Genomic DNA, 20511 nt, shown 5'->3' on the forward strand with positions numbered 1-20511 from the left:
TTATTTCCATATTGTGGCTGGGTTAGCAAACATGTATTGTCCCAGCCTGATAACCTGTCCATAATAAGGAAATTATGGCTGACATGATAGGCCTGGTTCACATCTGCGTTTGGTGTTTGGTGCTTGCAGTACTTTTCTGTCTGCATGATTCGTGCGGACACCAAGCGGAAACCACACAAACCCCATATTAGACTATGGGATCTGTGTGGTTTCTTAGCTAACCACTTTTTAATGCATAAAAGTTTCCGTTCGGAGGGTATAACGCGGCACTGATTCTTGCATGATAACTTGCGTAAGGATCAGCACTGAAAAACAGAATCCCATTGACTTCAAAGGGTTCCGCTGAACGCACGTAACACATTGAGATCAATGGGAGGCTTTTTTCCCATTACATTGAAAGCAATAGGGGAAAAAGCCTCCCATTGATTTCATTCGGTAGCACACGTATGCCGGCACGCCAGCATCCTTTCAAATCAATGGGAGCTGCTTGTTACGCGCTCATTCTGAACGAATTTTATGTTCAGAATGAGCAGAGTGTAACATTGTGTGAATGCTCCCTTATTGTGCAAGAATCAGTGTCGCATTACATCGTGTGAATGCCCCCTAAGAAAGTGAAAAGATATATTTTTAAGAAGTGATTTTAGCACAAAGACAATAGTTGATATGCCATGGAATAGAAGGTTGTTGTAATGCACAAAAAGTGAACACGAGATCAAAGGTAGTAGTGATGTTTCTGTCGTTAGACCTTCTTCATGTAAGATCTACATATATGGGAAAATATGGGAGGAAATAACCTGCATGTCGTCATTATTTACTCCCTTATTTATTTCTTTAATTTCCCATATATGTAGATCTTACATGAAGAAGGTCTCACGACTGAAACGTCACTACTACCATTGATCTCATGTTCACTTTTTGTGCATTACAACTTTCTATTCCATGGCATATCAACCATTGTCCTTGTGCTAAAATCACTTATTAAAAATATATCTTTTTACTTTTTAAGGCTGGGTTCACACGATGTCTTTTGGCACGTAATGTGGCACGTAGACGCCACGGGAGCTTTTGCGGCCCGTATACGCTCCCATTGATTTCAATGGGAGCCAAGACCGTATACGCGGCGCTATTTTGCGGCCGCCGCAAATTCACGGCTGAAAAATACTGCCGCGTATATGGTCCCGGCTCCCATTGAAATCAATGGGAGCGTATACGGGCTGCAAAAGCTCCCGCGGCGTCTACGTGACACATTATGTACCAAAAGACATTGTGTGAACCCAGCCTAAGTGTGTGCGATAGAAGTATCTTTTTGTCTGCTGTGGGGTTGGAGGACCCTTTTTTTACCTGCACCACTATTATACATCTCTTTGAGAGAGTGCGGTAACATTGTTAATAACTTAAAAATGAATAAGGAGCTATGCTAGGGACCAAGAATGAGATGGGGAGCCATTGAGGGGTCTATGAGAGGAACCGACCTGAGTATCAAGATGTTATAGAATGCTGTGTTGGGGACCAGCCATGAGAGAGGTGTCATACTGGCAACTGGGACTATAGTGATGTGATACCAAACATAAAATACATGATTTTTTGGATCTTTTATCATTATTTGGGGATTTAGGGGACTGTACATGTTTGCCTATTCCATTAGGCATGTTAACCTACATTCTTTATGCTGCTTTTATCTTTCAAAGGACCGCCCTTATCAAAGACCATTTTTTGTTCAAATTTGGGCGGCTTGATCATAGATGTTTCCGTGTATATAGAATATTGTCTTCAGGGCATCAAGATGATTTTTCTCTCCAAATTAGAGATCTTTACACCCCATTGAATAAACTTTACACAGCAAGAAGATCTTCAATAGCTTCTTCCTAATTATAAGAGCCTTCCCAACACCCCATCATTATCAAGGAATGCTCATTAGGAAAGATTGTGACCTGTTATTTCAGTTTCTGGCGGCAAGTTCACAGAGGCGGAAATTTAGTCCGGTCCTTTATACAGATGCCACAGTCTGATCTTCTAGTGGAATTTGTAGGAAGATGATCCTCTATTCACAGCAGGAGATCAACACCAACGTTTCCAGGCTAGCTTCCATGTGCCAGCTCGGCATACAAAGAATGAATGCTGACTAACACGTTCCAGAACTCTTCTGCTAGTTTTCCTTGTCAGGGTAGAAAAATCAACGATACACCGGGTATGTCAACTTTTTGGATAACTTTTATATTTTCATTTTAAACTATTTGAAGAAAAACATTTTAATTATACCTGTAGCATATACCCATAAGTTATCTTAAAAAAACCCTGCCATTGTATACAGGTTGCCCCTACAGTACACCGGCCCACCTGTCTGCCCGCCATAACATAAAACTGTATTCACAATCAAGAGGTCTTCCATAACTGCCTGCTATTGATGTGTTGGCAATGTACTATATAATAGCGCAGTATTATCCAACCATGAGCTAGGATATATGTAAGATCCATTTGGCGGACCACCAAATCTGATCCCCGCTTTCTAGTTTTTTCACCAATTTGTTTTAATAATTCATTGCAGGCTCTCAAAGGCATTGAAGAATGTAGGAAATACAAATTAGTAAAATAGTTCAACACGTACAATGTGACTAAGATATTTTCCCAACAATCTGCACATATTGCTTGAACCAATGCCATCAAAGCAAAATTTCACTTGGGCAGTATCATTCACCATTTATATTGCCTAGTATCTAGATTATATTGGAGGGAGGGTGAAAAAGAGGTGAACTGTCTGTATATATATATATGGTAGAATTGTCCCAACATCAAATATTATTACTGCTTAGTGATCTATAATTGGGTTTCAAGATCATGGAAAGAATATTCTGTCTGTGTCTCACCCCCAAAACCACAAAAAAGCCAGCTTTTTAGCAACATATGGACCCTGTCTAAAGTATTTTCCTGCAATATGTGGATGGGAATCCCATCCACTTTGCAGGGACTGTAAAACACTGCGGTTTACACCACTTGAAGCCCTGGCTTAAAAACAATTTTCAATAAGAACTCTGTCATGATAAAGAAGGGAACTGCAGGACAGGAGATGATCCAAAGACATGAAATCTACAGTGTAAAGAGGCCATGTCATCATCTCCACCAACTCCAGCTCTTTCCATTCTCTAGTAGGCGCTGCTCCACTGATTCTGGCACAATTGGAATTTGTCTTCTGGACCCGCCCGTTCTGAAGCAATAATTGCAGTTAGTTTTGGTGCCTGGTATGTTAACTAGACTCTCTAATATCAAGTGGATGATGTCAGGAAGGAACAGGAGAAGGCCTGGATTCAGACCTTTAATTGGAGTCACATCCTTTTGCCTGCTCCTGCCTGATGCCACCTACTTGACATTAGAGATTTTAGTTAGCATATTAGGTGCCATACAGCACTGACTGTCCAGGGATGGAGGGGACTAGAGAAAAAAAATTGTAACTGTACCATAAACAATAGAGCAGCACCTATTAAATGATGAAAAGAGCTTTAGATGCTGATACTGATCTTCTTTAAAGGGGATGTTCAGCGGACAACTCCAACTTGTTAGAGGCTCTTCTTAACAAGGTCCTGCAGGGACCTGTAATAATCAGGAAACCGTTCAGTTTCCTTAGAGAGCCCCCAAAGGGGAAATTAAGCATTAAATGATACCGGTGGACTACCTGTGCAATTCAGGATACAAGGTCCTCCTAAGCAAGAAAGGTTCTTTGTAACCACTCTACGCTCTGGCCAAGAGATGAGAAACCTAAATAGAGGACCCCTTTATTAACCTACAATTAAAAATACTAAATGTGTTTTCTTTGGTAGACTAAACCCTTATCTATGGCCTCTTCTGTTTTGTAATTTCTTTCTTTCTGTTTCTCCTATTTGACTAAGATAAAGTTGGTGTTTGGTGACTACATCCTATGCAGCATTTTAGGATTTGACAGCCGGAGCTTCTTTGCGACATAGGATCTGTTCTGTGGTTAAAATTGGCCAATAATCGTAAAACATAAATGACCCCTCAGCATTCGGAGAAGTGTATTGTTCATACTATTCATTAAGGAAATCAACCCCCTTGTTAATGAGATTGTTATAATGAATTTGTTGTGTGCCATATGAGTATATATCAATATATGGTGGCCTTCACAGTGTCTACGCCGAGAAACTTAACAATAACCAGCAGGCTATTCATCTGCTGTGTTACTTGACTTGTACATTTGGGGTCTCTGTTCATAGGTCACATCCGTTCGGGTCCTGGTTTCTGAGCCCTCACTTTTAACTCGGTCCCTGTTGCCCAGGGTGATGTGTGAGTTATGGCCTGAGCAGGATTCTTTAATGCAGGTTTCCTTTTAGTACCTGACAAATGTCTTTTATCTCGGCTGATCCAGTCACATGGAGCAGCTCAGTCGACCTCTTAATCAGAAACAGAAATTATAGGCTTTCCATTCCCACTAAATAAATCATATCCCTGGGTTTTATTCCATCTTAAGACAAACTGAAGCTGTGATAAAAGTCTCATAGGAGAACACTGTGGTAATAAATAAGAGAACACCGTGGTAATAAATAAGACAGGAACACAGATTTGTACCATGGAAAGCTGCAAAAGAGAGATATTCTATGAAGGGTTTTGGTTCTTAAAGGAAGTCTGTTACCAAAATCCAGAATATCACATATAGATGGGTTAGGGGCAATGGAATTAGATGGCGCTTTCCCTTTGTGAAGCGGTGCTTCCACTTTTGAGCAAATTAGCTCTTCGGAGATACTGCTCCAAAGAGAGAAGTTGCAACACCCTTCTTGCTCCAAAGAGCTCATTTTGCATAATAACAAAAAAGCAATATGTTAGCAACAGAAACATTGATTCACAAGGGGAAAGCACTGTTTGACTCAGGTGACCCTAAGGCCCGCTTCACATCTGCGTTCGGGTTTCCGTTCGGGGAGTCTGCTTGGGGACCTTCTGAACGAAACCTACAGTATATCCATTAAAAAGCGTTACCTAAGGAAATCACCCGGACCCCATAGACTATAAAGGATTCCGCACGAATCATGAGGAGAGAAAAGTACTGCTTGCAAGCTGACTCCCCGAACAGAAACCTAAACGCAGGTGTGAACTGGGCCTTATCTATCTATCTATCTATCTATCTATCTATCTATCTATCTATCTATCTACAGGGCTGGGCTGATGTGCTGAGTTCTGGTGACAGTCTCCCTTAAAAGTTGTGTTGGATGGTATGGAGGTATGGATGGAAAACGAATATAATAATTGACACCTTTTTTAATGTGCCAGTTTCTTTAACATACTAACATTCATAATGAAATTACATTTAAACTATGTAACTAATTAATTATACGATATCAATAATTGTATAATACAATTAAAAATAATTAATCATTTTATTACAAAGCCAGAGACGGAGTTGATAACTCTTTTCCAATTTTGACTCCATCCAAAACTGGCCTCAACTCTGACTCCACAGCCCAGTTTATATAATACCATATGCCCCTCTATGGTGTTTAGCAGGATAGCTGTCATCCTGGTGTAAAATAGTGATGCTATAATGTGCTTTCATCCCATACTAAATGATGTCTACACCACAAACTTGCTGCTTCTACTGTATACAAGGTATAGGTAATCTCTGGAGACAGACCATAAGCATCCCATGTGTGTTCTTAATGTAATGAATTTTATCTAATATACTGCAATTATTCCGCCATGTAAAATGATTTTATTGCTTGCGTAGTAAAATTACAAATGCAGTTACTATACTATTATTATTGTATTTATGGGAATACTATTCTTAATTACTAAAGTGGTTGCATTGTAAACTAAAGTAAACCTTCCTTTATTCCACCCCCTTTGTAAGCTCCCTGTCCCCTTCTACCTCCGTTTCCCCCCATCTCCAAACATCACAGCTAAGTTCAAGGGTCAGAGAGGTGAGAGGAATCAGTGACCTTGTATTAAGCTGGCAGGATGGCTGGCCCCTGTGATTGCCCCTGGGGAGAAGCCCTGCTAATGAAATGCAGAGGAGAAAAAACAATTCTGCAAGCAGGACTAGGAATGAAAGCATTCCTGCTTAACTCTTCAATGCCTAAACACCCAGCAACACATGGTACCACATCTCTATTAAGGCTTGGCGGCCAAGGTGCTAATTGATCGGGGAGCAGTGGTACATGCCAAGAGCGCTATAGCATTATTAAGAGACATTTACATAAATGCTATAACCTTGCAACCCATTACTAAGAACTTCCTATATGGGGCACCCAATTCTGTGTTTCCTTGTACCTTATGGATAGTATTCTAGTTGCAGGGGTACATGCATTGTCACGATGGGATTTTATATAAGCTGCACTTACTGTACCTGTACAAAGAGATAACATTTTGGTGGAGAAGTAATATACAATGGAGAATAACAGAAGAACCGTACAAAAGTTTTATAGATATGTGGAAACATTGCTTCAAAGTAAGAAAGCTCTACAAAATAGAAGTGTTAATAGTTTATCATTGTCAATTAACAAAGTGAAGTAAGGTAACAAAAGAGAAATCTCAGGCTAGGTTCACACCTGCGCCCGGTCCCCGCTCGGGGATTCCGCCCTCCCTTCCCCTTAAAAACGTGGATAGAAGTCCTGCAAGCAAGCCTTCTCTCTCTATGCATTTATCCACCCTTTTCGGACGGAATCTCAGCGGACCCCATTATAGTCTAGGGGTTTTCGGGTTTCCGAGGGTGTTTTTTGTTAAGTAAGCGTGAACCTAGCGTAAATCACATCAATATTTATTGTGATCACCCTTTGGAGGAGGAGTCCTAGAAGTGACAATATGGTCCCTCTCAATATCATCAAGTGTGTCTGAAATGTTCATGCTTCATATGGGGACGGATGTGGCCCCTTTTAGGCATCACCATGCCGCCTTTATCATGGGCTAGGCAAGACATGTGCCATCCACTGTCCCTTTTCGGACATGAATGAAACATAAAGTGCCGATATCACGTCTAAAGAGACTTATAACCCGGTGGATGAGGGAGCATTTAGCCAGACCTGGGAGATTTGCCAGCTCCTCCAAGTGTCCAGGAGGTCACTCCTTTTTTCAGGAGCCTCTTAGAGCTTCTCGGAGAGTTGGCAAGTATGAGCTAAATAGACAATATAAACTTAGATACTCTGATAATCCACCAGATATACAGTAATGGTGCTGGATGATAAATCTAGTGTATCTGTAGAATGTCTATTCTAATGTCTAGTCTAAGATTCTACCACCTGTCACTTGGCTCACTTAAGTATTGGCACATTGAAACCATGCCCCATTTTTCCATAAAGTCATGCTCACTTGTTGAGCAAAGAGGGAAAACTTGATCTCAATCTAGAATCATTACTGTAAATAATACCAGTCATTTCATTCCTTCACATTTTTTCTGTAATGATATTATAGCTGCAGATAATGATTCATTGTGGTAAGTTGCTAATTATACCAAAAATTATATAAGGGGGTTGTTCTACAATATGAGTATCAGATTGCTGGAGGTCTCACCACTGGGACCCCTCACTGACCACAAAAAAGGGAATCTTGTGTCCTTCCATTGAATGGACCAACTGTTGCACATTCTGCATCTAAACTCTACATGACTGGTGGAGATACCCGACAGGACTTGACTAACTCCATCAGTCCAATAGACCTTGAATAAAGTGGCAGAATGCACATGTGACCATCACTATGTTCAATTAGGGGCACAGAACTCCCATTTCTTATGACTGAGTTGGGTCCCACTGGTGACATTTATTCTATAGATAAGTAATAAGTGGTTATTGTGCAACAATCCTTTTGAAGACAACCATGCTATATCGGGAAACTTGGTAGACGATATTAAACTCAGTGTCAGAATCAGGGAAATTAAGCTTTACAGTGCCCATATAAATCTATGGGCAGTCTGTGTAACACATTAACACATGGGCACTCCATACAGTCTTAGAATAAATTCCATACAAAACTGAGTAGGAAAAAAATTTATCCTAGAAAAAACCCCACCTTTTTACCTATAAAATCATCCTGCAGAAACCTACTGAATTAGACTTTTTTGATAATCCTTAATTTTTGTTACCAAATTCCACCATTCCACCTTCATAGTGAAGACCTCTAAATGCCATTCCCCAGTAGTTTATATTTTGGCTATAAATATTAATGTAATTATACGACCACTAGACTTCTTCCAGCAAGATCCCCCTCCAGTTAGTGTGGAGAACTGCCAGATCAAACCCCCTAGGTATAGCTATCTTTATTTTGGCATCAATGTTATCGTGTACTTCCATCGAAAATGTATATATCTGATAGCAATCCCATAGCATATGAACCAGATCCAAATCAGCGAGAGAACATCTCCAACAATTAGGCTCCTATTTATCCCATTTTGTACAGTAAACTTGGCGTGCAGTGCGGCATATACGGTATATAACATTAAATTGAATCTTTTCACTTTAACGAATACACGGAGGAGCCAATGATAGACACCTCTAAACTCAGAAAGTCCTTACAGGCTATTTGAATATGGATTTTCTAAACCAGACAACCCCTTTAATAATATGTTCTTTTCTGAACCATCTAGCTGTAATTTCAGGACGAGCAGGTGGTTGCCTGTGAACGTGTATTGAGAATCAATGGACAGTGAAATATGTAGTGCTTTCCCATCTGAATGCCTGATTTTGGGTAATGGTTCTTAGTGTTGTAGCATCATCCATCACCAGTAATGAATAGGAAAGAACAGGAGAGTACGTGGCTGTCTGCTTTTGTTAAGATAGAAGTCTTAAAATTCTGATCTAAACCTTCAGGAGCTTTCTAAGAATATTTTCACGCACCATGCATTGAACCCGTTCCTCTAATCTAACTTCGCCTCTTCTAGGCTCGGCCTATGGACTAATCCTTCACCTTTTCTAAGTTCCTACACATGATGCAAATTTTGCATTGCATTTCATGTACAGATGTCCATGTCGTATGGATTGAAACGCAGCAATTTCGTAGCGTTGGCCACCGATAGTAAGAGCCAGCTCCCTCCATCTCTCTGTTCTTACTGGCTGTAAAAACAAACTGTTTTACAAGGTTTTTAAATATTTTACTGGCTCATTTTCAGCCTCCATATCATAGCTGGATTCTTTTATAGGAGGTTATGAGCTGCTTTACTGGCTCCTGTGAGCATACTGAGGCCAGTAAAGGAACAATATAAATGTTATATAAGATTTATATCCTTGCCACAGTGCTAAAGCTGCCAGATTGCGAAGGGGAGGGGTGCTAGGGGTTATAGTCTACAGGACCTCCTCTTCAGTTCCTAATACAATGCAGCTACACAAATACGTCTGCTCACTACTAAACTTCATTATGAATGCATTTACTATTGCTTTTATTGCTTCTTTTATATACACACATATACATATATTAACACTTGTACCGATGATCACCTGTGGTGAAATATGGATCAACTTTAGAACTTTATATATAGTTACATGTTCAGGCTTTAGATAAATTATTTGGTTTTAAATGCAAAAAAAAAAAAAAAATAGAGATGAATTGAAATAGTTAAACAGTAGTTTTGTCTAATTCTTGGGAATGGTTATACTGGATAAGATAATGTTATCTAATACTGTCCCGGTATTATCTCCTGTCTGGAGGTCGTGTACGAAGAACCATATCTGTATCACTGGAACATTTATTTTTTCTTCTGTTGTGGCTGAATTGAACATGTAAAAAGTTTATTTCACAGAGTTCCTGCTCCTTACTTAAAGGGGTTGTCCAGTTTCAGACATTTATTGTGAAACACATGTTAATGTTTGTAAAATGAAAAGTTGTACAATTTTCCAATATACTTTCTGTATCAATTCCTCATGGTTTTCTGTTTCTTGCAGTGCATTAGTCCAGGGTCATGTGATAGACACTTCATGGTCATGTGATGGATAGTCCATGGTCATGTGATGTACACACAGGTGCACAACTCATTACAATCACAGAACAGTAATCAGATCTGCCTGGTAATGAGCTGTGCACCTATGTGTCTATCACATAACCACAGACTGTAGATCACATGACCACGAACTATAGATCACATGACCACGAACTATAGATCACATGACCATGAACTATAGATCACATGACCATGGACTGTAGATCACATGACCTTGGACTGATTTTAGTCCACTGAATGTAAGCAGAATGAATGATAGAAAATAAAAATGATTGAAAACCATGAGGAAATAGATAAAGTATATTGGAAAATGATAAAATAACAATAACATTTGTCTCTCAATATCTGTTTAAAGGGCCATTCACATGGCAGAGGAATTCCTTTTCATTTTCTACCATCAGCTACCCGCAAAGGGGTTGCTATGTATGGCATTGGCAATCAGTCGTGGCTTTCCGCTGCTGATTAGGCCTAGACGATTGGGCCTGATCAACAGTGAGTCTCGGGCCATGGACTCCACAGTAAAATCAAGCAGGACACTTAGGGTCCATTCACACAGAGGAAAATGGTGAGGAATTTGGTATGGAATTTCAGCGCTTAAAAAAAGCCTCCCATTGACTTTTTTTTCAGCACTGTAATTCCACACCAAATTCCTCACCATTTTCCTCCGTGTGAATGGACTCTTATTTCTTCAGTGTACTACTGCGATCCCAGCCTCCCATTGGAAATAATGTGAGGCAGAATCTGGGCAGAATCCACTGCTGATTCAGCATCAAATTCCTATGTGTGAATGGTCCCTAAAACTATAAACCCTGCTAGCTAATGGGGGCAAAGAAATTTTGTACAGACTTGTATTACCAGCCGGATATGTAAACTGCTGTTTTAACAGCAAAACATTTATTCCACCTACTGCCTTAGAGAGCTAGAAATGGGATAGATAGGAGCCCTAGGAGCCCTGACAGTGTCCCACACTATTTTATAGATAAATTCCTAGGAGTCCTGAGAGTGTCCTACACTATGTTTTATAGATAGGTTCCTGGGAGCCCTGACAGTGTTATACACTATGTTTTATAGATGGGTTCCTAGGAGCCCTGACAGTGCCCTCACTGTTTTATAGATAGGTTCCTAGGAGCCCTGACAGTGTCCTACACTATTTTATAGATAAATTCCTAGGAGTCCTGAGAGTGTCCTACACTATGTTTTATAGATAGGATCCTAGGAGTCCTGACAGTGTTCTACACTATGTTTTATAGATAGGTTCCTAGGAGTCCTGACAGTGTCCTACACTATGTTTTATAGATAGATTCCTAGGAGCCCTGACAGTGTCCTACACTATGTTTTATAGATAGATTCCTAGGAGTCCTGACAGTGTTCTACACTATGTTTTATAGATAGGTCCCTAGGAGTCCTGACAGTGTTCTACACTATGTTTTATAGATAGGCTCCTAGGAGTCCTGAGAGTGTCCTACACTATGTTTTATAGATAGGTTCCTGGGAGCCCTGACAGTGTCCCACACTATGTTTTATAGATAGGTTCCTAGTAGTCCTGACAGTGTCCTACACTATGTTTTATAGATAGGTTCCTAGGAGCCCTGACAGTGTCCTACACTATGTTTTATAGATAGATTCCTAGGAGTCCTGAAAGTGTCCTACACTATGTTTTATAGATAGGTTCCTGGGAGCCCTGACAGTGTTTTGCAAATGTTTTCAGCCAAATTTAAGTTCATACCAAACTTGTTTGACCCGAAAATAATCTGGGACCCGAACCACCTAAACCTGAAATTAAATTAATCTTGAGAGTGTTGCCCATTTCTAGACATGACATTCAGTTAGCTGAAGAAAGAAATTTAAAAGGAGAGGACTCTTTTCATGTTTTATTTCATAAATTGTATCCCCTTCTGAATAGCATCCTAGCCATTCTCTTAGTTAGCCAAACCACTATCTAACTTACTCTGCCATGGGTCAGCCTAAACCTACCGCTCACAAGGCTCAATAGAAGTATCTGTAATAGAACAGTGATGGGCACTATACCGTAGCATACATTTCACACACAGCTCTCGCTGGTTTCCAGTAAGGAGTTTTTTTTCTCTACAGTGATCTGTAGTTTTGATCATTTGCATCCCAAAATTTTGCAGGTTGCAGTAATGACCTCTTGCCAGTTCACCATCCAGAAAATTGCTTTGCCTAAGAAGTGCAGAATTCTATGCTCAATGGGGAGGAAAATAAGACGATTTAGTTTTTTTGTCATATTATTCAAGACTCTCACATATTTAATATATTCAAGAGGGTAATGACTCGGTAATTGCCCCTGTAAATGCTACTGACTCTTCAACCAAACCTAATTAAAAAACACCAAATAATGTTTCCAATTTACAGCTCAATGGCGCCCTATTCAAAGCGGTGACAGCCTCCAACTAAAGTGCAAATCCTGATCCCAATTTTTGTATGGGTGCGAAGTGTAATTTTTCACAAAATCTGTTGTCTGCATAATAGAATTGTAAATTTATCTACCAGTTATTTTTTTAATGTATACACTCCGCTATCCCAACCAATTTACCCTCAGGCAAACATAGATGGAGAATCTAGTTAATATTACATCAGTGGGTGGTAGGTTGTTAGCAAGTCAATTTACTTACGGTGTCTCCAGTAAAAAGGGAATAGATGTTGGTAAAGGGGTGAAGGTTGGCATTCCACCAGCCCGGGCCTTAATCTGCCACAAAATATACACTGGTCAGCATTGTGGCACCTATGTGCCTTTTTAACAGTGTTGCACAACATGCCAAGTGACCCCACACATTTGGTTGGGAGATTTGTCCAAATTAGTCAGTAATTAAAGGCTTGTTGAGTTAGATATAAGACTGTTTGCATACTTGGAGAATTCCTGATTTGGGTGGCATAATGGAACACCCCCCTGGCTAGTCTCTCCTGTCACGGTTCCCACAGGAGCTATTTTCAGCTCTTTCTCCCTAAACGAGCATGAGTTGCTGGAAAGCGGCGGCGGTCATGTGGGAATCTGGCCTACTTTTTCAAAGAAGGGAGGCAGCTTCATCTGGGATCGTGCCAGTCAGTATTGGCATTAACCCTGTCACAGTTCCCTGTGCAGCTGGGCGAGCGCACTTTTGAAGTCCTTAAGATGCCTTCTTTTAATCTTGGCTTCTGAGAGCATTTATGTAAAATATGATTAGCTCATTCCAATATTGCATCTAATGATCCTCTGCATAAAATTTCAGGCGATGTGTATATGTTTACATAGGCAGTATGCTAATACCTGAAATCTTTTAGGGGAAATCATAACAACCCTAATAGGGATTAACAAGCGATAGGTTGTTAGGGATCCTTTGATTATGCCTGCCAAGCGGGTGAGCATCCTAGGCATTCATTTACTATATTTTCTTTCATGTATTCCTATATCTGGATGCATCGAAAGTTCCTGTTTGTCTATGGTCAGGTAACCAAGTAAACACGCTATATTTCCCAATTATCACAGGACACACATAGCAGTACCAGCCATGGGGCCCCAATAAAGTAGTAACCACAATGATTCACTACATTGACCACAATGCGGTAGCTCTAATTTCTTGACAACTCCTTTAAATCACCAACCAAAGTATCCTATTATATTAGTTAGCCATGGACAGGAATTCTTTGAGCTCACCAGAGGAAACTATTATGAGGGTGCTTCATCTCCACCATGTTATATAGAATGGCAAGTCATTGGCTCCAAGGTCTACACCAAATGGGGTTGATTTCTGCAGAATATTTTGGTCCCATTATCTATTCTTTTGGTGGGCCTGTCGAACACTGATAACAGTTACATTGTACAATAATGGTGCAATAGTCAGCTACAGAGCTTTTTGGTATCCCCTTAACAGTGGTAACCACAGTAAGGTAATACTTACCTCTTACGTCACAATTCTGTGCTACTCTGTCTTTAGCAAGTTATGAGTCGACACTATATAGAAATGATCTGTCATTGTTTTGCCATAGACACAATTTAATGGCATCCATTGATCAGGATATAGATGAAATTGCAGGGGCTGGTGAATGCTAAGTGCTCTGGGGTATTGTTCACATTGAGCGTCCATTTGGTTTTATGTACAATAATCAGTAACTGGGCCATTTGTGTTCAATAGTGGTCATTTGTAGGACACAATGGGGAAAATTCACAAACCCATTTTTGCCAGTTTTCTGGTGTAGATGTGTGATAGTGTGACGTATAGAAACTTTCTTGCATTAAAGATGTGTCCTATATGTGTCCTACATCTCCTATTGTGCACCTTGCCCACCACTTTACGTAGGAGGACAGGGATGGCAGGCCGGGGCGGGGCAGAGACACCTCAGGCCCAACATCATTCCTGAGTTTTGCAAATTTTCAGTCAAGTGAAAGCGGAGCACGCCTGATTTATTAAGAAGTCAAAGCCTCTTAATAATTCAGGGTACCTTGCACCAGTCGTGGCCTTTATTAGGGCTTTTCAATATTCTTCTGGTAGACGATGTTGGGTAAAATAAAGGTAAAGCATGTTGAATTTTGTCATGGGTGAACCTTTGTCTGATAGGTTGGACACTCTCATTCTACCATACGGGGTACAGGGTTTCCATGTTCTTGGACCTACCATGGAAACAGCATTGAGGTCCAATTGTTTCAATGTCAATGTCTATAATGCTACCTATTTATTTATTCATTTATTTCTCTTGTATAGCACCATCATATATAATATTATAGTAGAAATCCTCTTATGATTTATTTAAGACTATAATCTCTTTTTAATATAAACTTTTTTCCAACCAAATGTTATAAGCACCGACAAATCTGACAGGCCGGGGTAAATCTTTGCCATTGGAAAACCAGTAAGAAGTTAGAAGGGGTTTCAATGGCGCTGTAAATGGTTAATAATTGTACTGAGCAAAGAAAAGGACAGTGCTTAGTATACAGATAGCCTTGTGACTGTTCAGCAGGTTGAATAGTGCAGCCTTAATCTGTTGTGGCACTACAGAGGTTAAGCCCCCTCCCCTGTGAATATCTACTGGGCAGAGGTTGCGAGTGGCACTGGTTCCTCGGGATTTTCTGCACAAGCTGCATTAATCCTGCTCCAGTGAAATGTAGGTCAAATCCTGAGGCTGCTTTCCAGTCATGCTGCAGACTCATCTGCTTGGCAGAACTGTCAGATAAGGCCGTGTAACTGGGCAGAGATTTTAGTCTGTCCGGTTGTCACTAGGGCTAAGATTGGTCTCTATGCACTGGGTAAAATCTGCCCCTAGAATATACATTACCAGGCCAGGAAGTAGACTGTCTCTTAGAGTCTATCAACATTAGCAATGTGATATGTGTAATGCCATGGCCACAGCGGGCAGATTTGTTTCAAACATTATTTTGGATCCAATGAGATTGTTTATTTCTGGAGCAAATTTTCACAAATTTCATTCAGATTTAGGGAACAGTCACATAGAGTTTTACAACTAATCTCATGACATCCAATATGTTGACTTATGAATAGTATATATTGGCCAAGAAAACCACTTTTCAGTCTAGTTTCGAGAGGTCGTCTCATTTTCTTGAGGCACTTGCTTGGCGCCAATGAAGACGAGGACCATTGTGGGCATTCTAAGGGCCCTTTAACACTTACTACTTTTCTGTCCATGAAAGAACAGACAGCACACAGACCCATCATAGTCAATGGAGCCATGTTTTTTCACGGATGTAAAGACAATGAAAAACTCATGCCATGCATCATTTTTTGTCTTTTCTCGACTCAACTCAACATAGAGGTGAATGGAGAAAACCAAGCACAGTTGTATTCATCATCGTTTGGCTTACTACCACTTGTTGACACTCCAAGTTGGTACCCACAACTATCACATATGTATGGCGTATCCACAGGATTATTATTTGAGATGAAATATCATTCAATTGGTAGTCCCATTAGTGGAATGCGGTCCACCCCAGGTTTGGCTCGTGGCAACCCCGGCAACCAGAATATTTTGATGGTTACCAGCCTATCCACTACAGGATAAATGTAGTACTACATGGCAGCCATTGCTTGTAGACCAAGGCCTAGAGAGATGGATTCTCCTCATTAACATCCATAGGCTAGGCATATGTATTGTGGTTACTGTACGCTGATGTTATCAGGTTTTTTTAAAAGTTGGGATGAACATGTGAGAATTTTAGGAAACATTAAAAAAAGATGCTGTAAATTGTGGCTCATTTCCAAGTAACCATATTAAGCTGGAAGACGCTGTGAAGAAACACCTTAAATCAGTCATTACCAATAATGTAATAACTGGAAGGCATTTTGGAGATAAAGGTATAAATTGTGCTAATTTTACATTCACACTCACGTGATACATCGCTTGAACACCTATAATTGGCTTCCTATGAATATTTATTCCTCCGCTATAGCACGTCTGGCCCTCTTAGAAGTTTACATCTTCCTGTTTTCTGAAGACATATGGTGTCACTAGAAATGTACCATAGAAAATACCTTGTCCGTAATTACTTTGCACTGAATAACTATATACAAATTTTTTTGTCTACTGTTTTTTTCACCTTTTTATAGATTCAAGTAAAGGTGCAAGGAGTAACATACAGGAAACCCAGTTTGTCACTTTTGTTAAATACCTGAGCGATAGGATATTCCTTAGGGGCATTTTATAGAGGCTAACACATTGCCCCCATCTGGTGCAGTGTGACAGAAAAGGGAGGTAAAGCTGAGAGGAGAAGAATGGGTGTGAATCACATACAAAGACGCTAACACCCTTGGGTACATGTGTGCGATGGTGGCAATGAGCCTGCACTAAAGAATGATGAAATATATGGGATCATTATAACCGGGAAGAAATTGTAGCAGCTATGAAAATAAGACTGCTCAACCCAAGAATGTACATATCGTAGAAGCAGACCATGGGGCAACTATAGGGGGCCTTGGGAAGAGGGGGCACTGCCCAGGTTAGTCACTACTCAATGGCAAGAACTTGTGCAAGAGTCTCCACAGGGTGAGGAATTGGCCCAGGGGTCACTGAACCTCTGTAGACAGGGAAATAATACCCAGTTCCTTGAAGTCAAACCTGGCACCCTAATAAGAGGATCATTTTTACTTTTGCTATGAGGATACCTCTTGCATATGTTATAGTGCAGCTTAAAAAAGCTCTAATATTGACCCTGGCAAGCAGCCAAATGCTAAGGTTTTAGCATTAGACACTTCTAGCAAGTGGTTATTGTTGTCAGGGACTCCTCATAGAAGTCCATATACCCTAGTAAGGAATATGTAATGGAGTTGTATTTGTGAAAACTCATTGAACGTGAATTTTGTTGTGTACACCATACGTGGAGATGTCTAATATGGTTTTACCATTGTTTTTAACAATTGTATATGTTTATCTATGTATTCTCTTGAACCTCATGTTGAGTATCTCATAGGAATACATAGACAAAAACCAACCTTCAGTCCACACAGAAGAGCATGTATGGATAGGAGAGCCTGAGTGTTAGTCATATGGTGCAACAAGGATCCAAACAAAGCTGATAACAAATAGAGCTACCAGTACTATGCTAACACGCTAAAAGATAACATTTTTGTTGGAGTACTTCTTTACTAAAAAACAGACCACTATGAGTATTCAGATATTAATTAAGATCCTCCATCACCTCTATGATATCCTCTATCATACTCCATCCACAATATACCTCTATCCCATCCTCTATTGTACACCATGCCACCCCATGTATGAGACCTTGACATGACTGTCATGACGTGACTGTCAGTGACCGACTGCTTCACCCCAAGTGTGAGAAGGAGCGTTATCGGAGGTCCTTCCTCCCAATCGTGGTCAGGTTACATAATCTACATCAGACCAAGCGAAGAGCAGTCCGCACAGAGTGTCCCCACAATGTGTAGAAATCTCTAAGATATAACTTACAGTAGTTGCAGATGAGTCCAAGAGTCTGCTTCAATACATCAGAGCATGTACATTGTGCTTCGTGAAGCTGAAGTCGGTGCACCTCATCGGGCATACATGCAATGTAATGGCACATATGCAATGTAATGGCGTTTACTGACCTCAATTTTGCTTTGGTAGCGAATCAAGGGTTTGGCACAAAAAAATGCAGCAAAATCTGCAACAAAAATGCTTCATTTCCGCAACATAGGAACTTAACCTTAAAAGGGAAACCTAAAACTAGGAATCCAAAACTAGAAAATCTTTGTATTCCGACTTGTGAATTGTGGTGAGGAGTAAAAATAAAATTTGTTTCCATAGCAACAATTCAGGTTGTAGCCTGTACTTCCTAGGAAAATTCTATTTCGAGTTTTATTGCATACAATGGAACACTCAACTTTTTATCTGTGAAGCTATTGAGACTATCCCCCATTGTATTAGATTTAATCCAATCCTTAGTGTTGCGGAGCTATGTGGTGGCTCGATGTATGAATGAAGAGCAATTGTTTAAAGTTAATTCAACACCTTAATGAGAAATTTACCGTCCGAGTCATTAAATGAATGACAATGTTGCTTTTCTTCCACAGCCATATCAGACTTTCACATCTTTCCCCGCGATGCAACCCTAGAAGAGGGTGGTGTGGCCAGATTTCAGTGTCAGATCCACGGTCTGCCAGAGCCAGAAATTGTATGGGAGCGGAGTGGTGAAATTATCGATACAGAGAACCCCAGGTACATACTGTAGTTACCAAGAACTTAAAAGGGAACTTTTACCACCTTCACCAACTATGACTCTACATCTTTTAATAGGTTCCACTCCACATATTTTGGCACAGTTGGAATTTTTCTCTAGCCCCCCATTGTTCCTGAGAAAAGTTTTCTGTTAGTTTTAGCACCCAATGTACTACTTAGGGTTCTTTAATGTCAAGGGGGCAGTACTAGGCTATATGATCCATTCCAGGACCTCCCACCTGTCAATAGGGATACTAATTAACATATTGGATGCTGAAAATAACAGTATTGATTGCTCAGGGGTGGTTGGGGCTAGAAAAAAAAAATCCATCTATGCTAAAAGCAGTGGAGCGGGGACTGTTGATGGATGAAAAGAACTGAAGTTGGCAGAGGTCGTGAAAGGTCCTCTTTAAGACTCTGTTTGTCCTGATACTTATGCATGCTACCATATTAAAGGGGCTCTATCAGCAAAATTATGCTGCATCAGCCCACATATGCATGAATAGCCTTGCACCCAAGGGGCGTCCGATTTCACAGATCCCTATAGATTACAGTGTATGGAGGGATCTGTGAAAACGAACAAAAATAGGATGTGACCTATATTCTGGCAGTCCATTGAAACAGACCATCAAAATAACAGTAATGTGAATAGCCCCCGTTTTTCTAATCCTTGAAAGCCCCTTCATTGGCACTGGATCTTGAAGGAGGCTATATTACCACTATGACTGTGTCAACTCTGGTGCTTGTGGCTTGGGTAACCGAAATTAGACTGGGGCCCCACGGTGCAAATATGCTACGTATTACACTATTGCAAAGTGGAATTAGGCAAAATCCCACTTTGCAGAAAATTACCACAGCAGACATACTGTGATTTCAAAAACTGTGGCGTTTTAGTGAATCGTAGCATGTCAATTATACCTATGGAATCACTGGCGTTTTCTAAATAGGTGTCCTAGAGACAGAAAGAGACTTTCTGTGAAAAGTGCTGTGGAAAAAATCTCAATGTGTTTTTGAGTCTTTTCCTCAGCACTTTTTGGCTGCAGCTCGCTACGTGGGGCCTTAGCCTTAGTTTAGAATCTGTTATACAAGCAATAGTGGGCAGAAATAATGCTCATGACTAATCCTGTTCTCTCCTTATTCTACATAGATACACCTTGCTTCCCACCGGTGTGCTACAGATAACTGCACTCCAGGCTGAGGACGCAGGCACATTCCGATGTGTGGCATCCAATGCAGCGGGTGTTAAATACAGTCCTGAAGCTGTGTTGACAGTCACAGGTGAGGTCCTTGTATATGTCTTCTTCTGATATATTAATATAAGATGTTATGATATGCTATATGTGACTGTGCTGTTATTTATTATAGGGCCTCACTACACTGGATACAAGGATCCAATGATCTTAGTTGGTCCAGAGAACCTCACAAAGACTGTTCACCAGACAGCGATTCTTGAGTGCATGGCTACTGGAAATCCTCGACCTATTGTGTCCTGGAGTCGACTTGGTATGACTAACTGGCGTAATTGCAAATAATTGCTTTGGTAATCTTTGTGACAGACTGGACATCCGATATCTAGTTCTAGGGTCAACCATATTATGAACTAACTGGGCATTTATCAGGGTTCTATGCTTTCACAAAAGGGATATTAAAGTGGCTTGGAAAGACAATGAAAATGTCCTCATCTCAGCAGTAAACCATACTTGCCAAAATTTGCTCATTGGAGAACAGCGCATCAGGGAGATCATGTCCCAATTCGGCGAGACCATGCCCACTAGGGGGACAGGCTGTGCTTTGGTGACAAAGGCAAGAAAATGTGCTGGTCATTGCCCTGTTTGTAACAGAGAACTGCCCAAGCCTGGAAGTTTTTCCAGCTCTTGCTGTAGAGGTCTTCTCTAATTTCGGGAGACCCCAGGGCATTCAGGAAGAAT

At 40.5% G+C, this 20511-nt stretch overlaps 1 protein-coding gene across 2 annotated transcripts in view; it reads left to right on the top strand.

Moving 5' to 3' along the window:
* The window catches only part of IGDCC3 (immunoglobulin superfamily DCC subclass member 3), a 93190-nt gene that overhangs the window by 39403 nt on the left and 33276 nt on the right, over window positions 1-20511 (top strand). For both annotated transcript variants that reach the window (XM_075273151.1, XM_075273150.1), the window contains exons 3-5: window positions 18439-18583; window positions 19731-19861; window positions 19949-20086. In XM_075273151.1, coding sequence (XP_075129252.1) covers window positions 18439-18583; window positions 19731-19861; window positions 19949-20086 — 414 coding nt within the window. The remainder of the gene's footprint in view (window positions 1-18438; window positions 18584-19730; window positions 19862-19948; window positions 20087-20511) is intronic.

This window comes from Leptodactylus fuscus, chromosome 5, assembly GCF_031893055.1.
Source record: "Leptodactylus fuscus isolate aLepFus1 chromosome 5, aLepFus1.hap2, whole genome shotgun sequence".
Lineage (NCBI taxonomy): Eukaryota > Metazoa > Chordata > Amphibia > Anura > Leptodactylidae > Leptodactylus > Leptodactylus fuscus.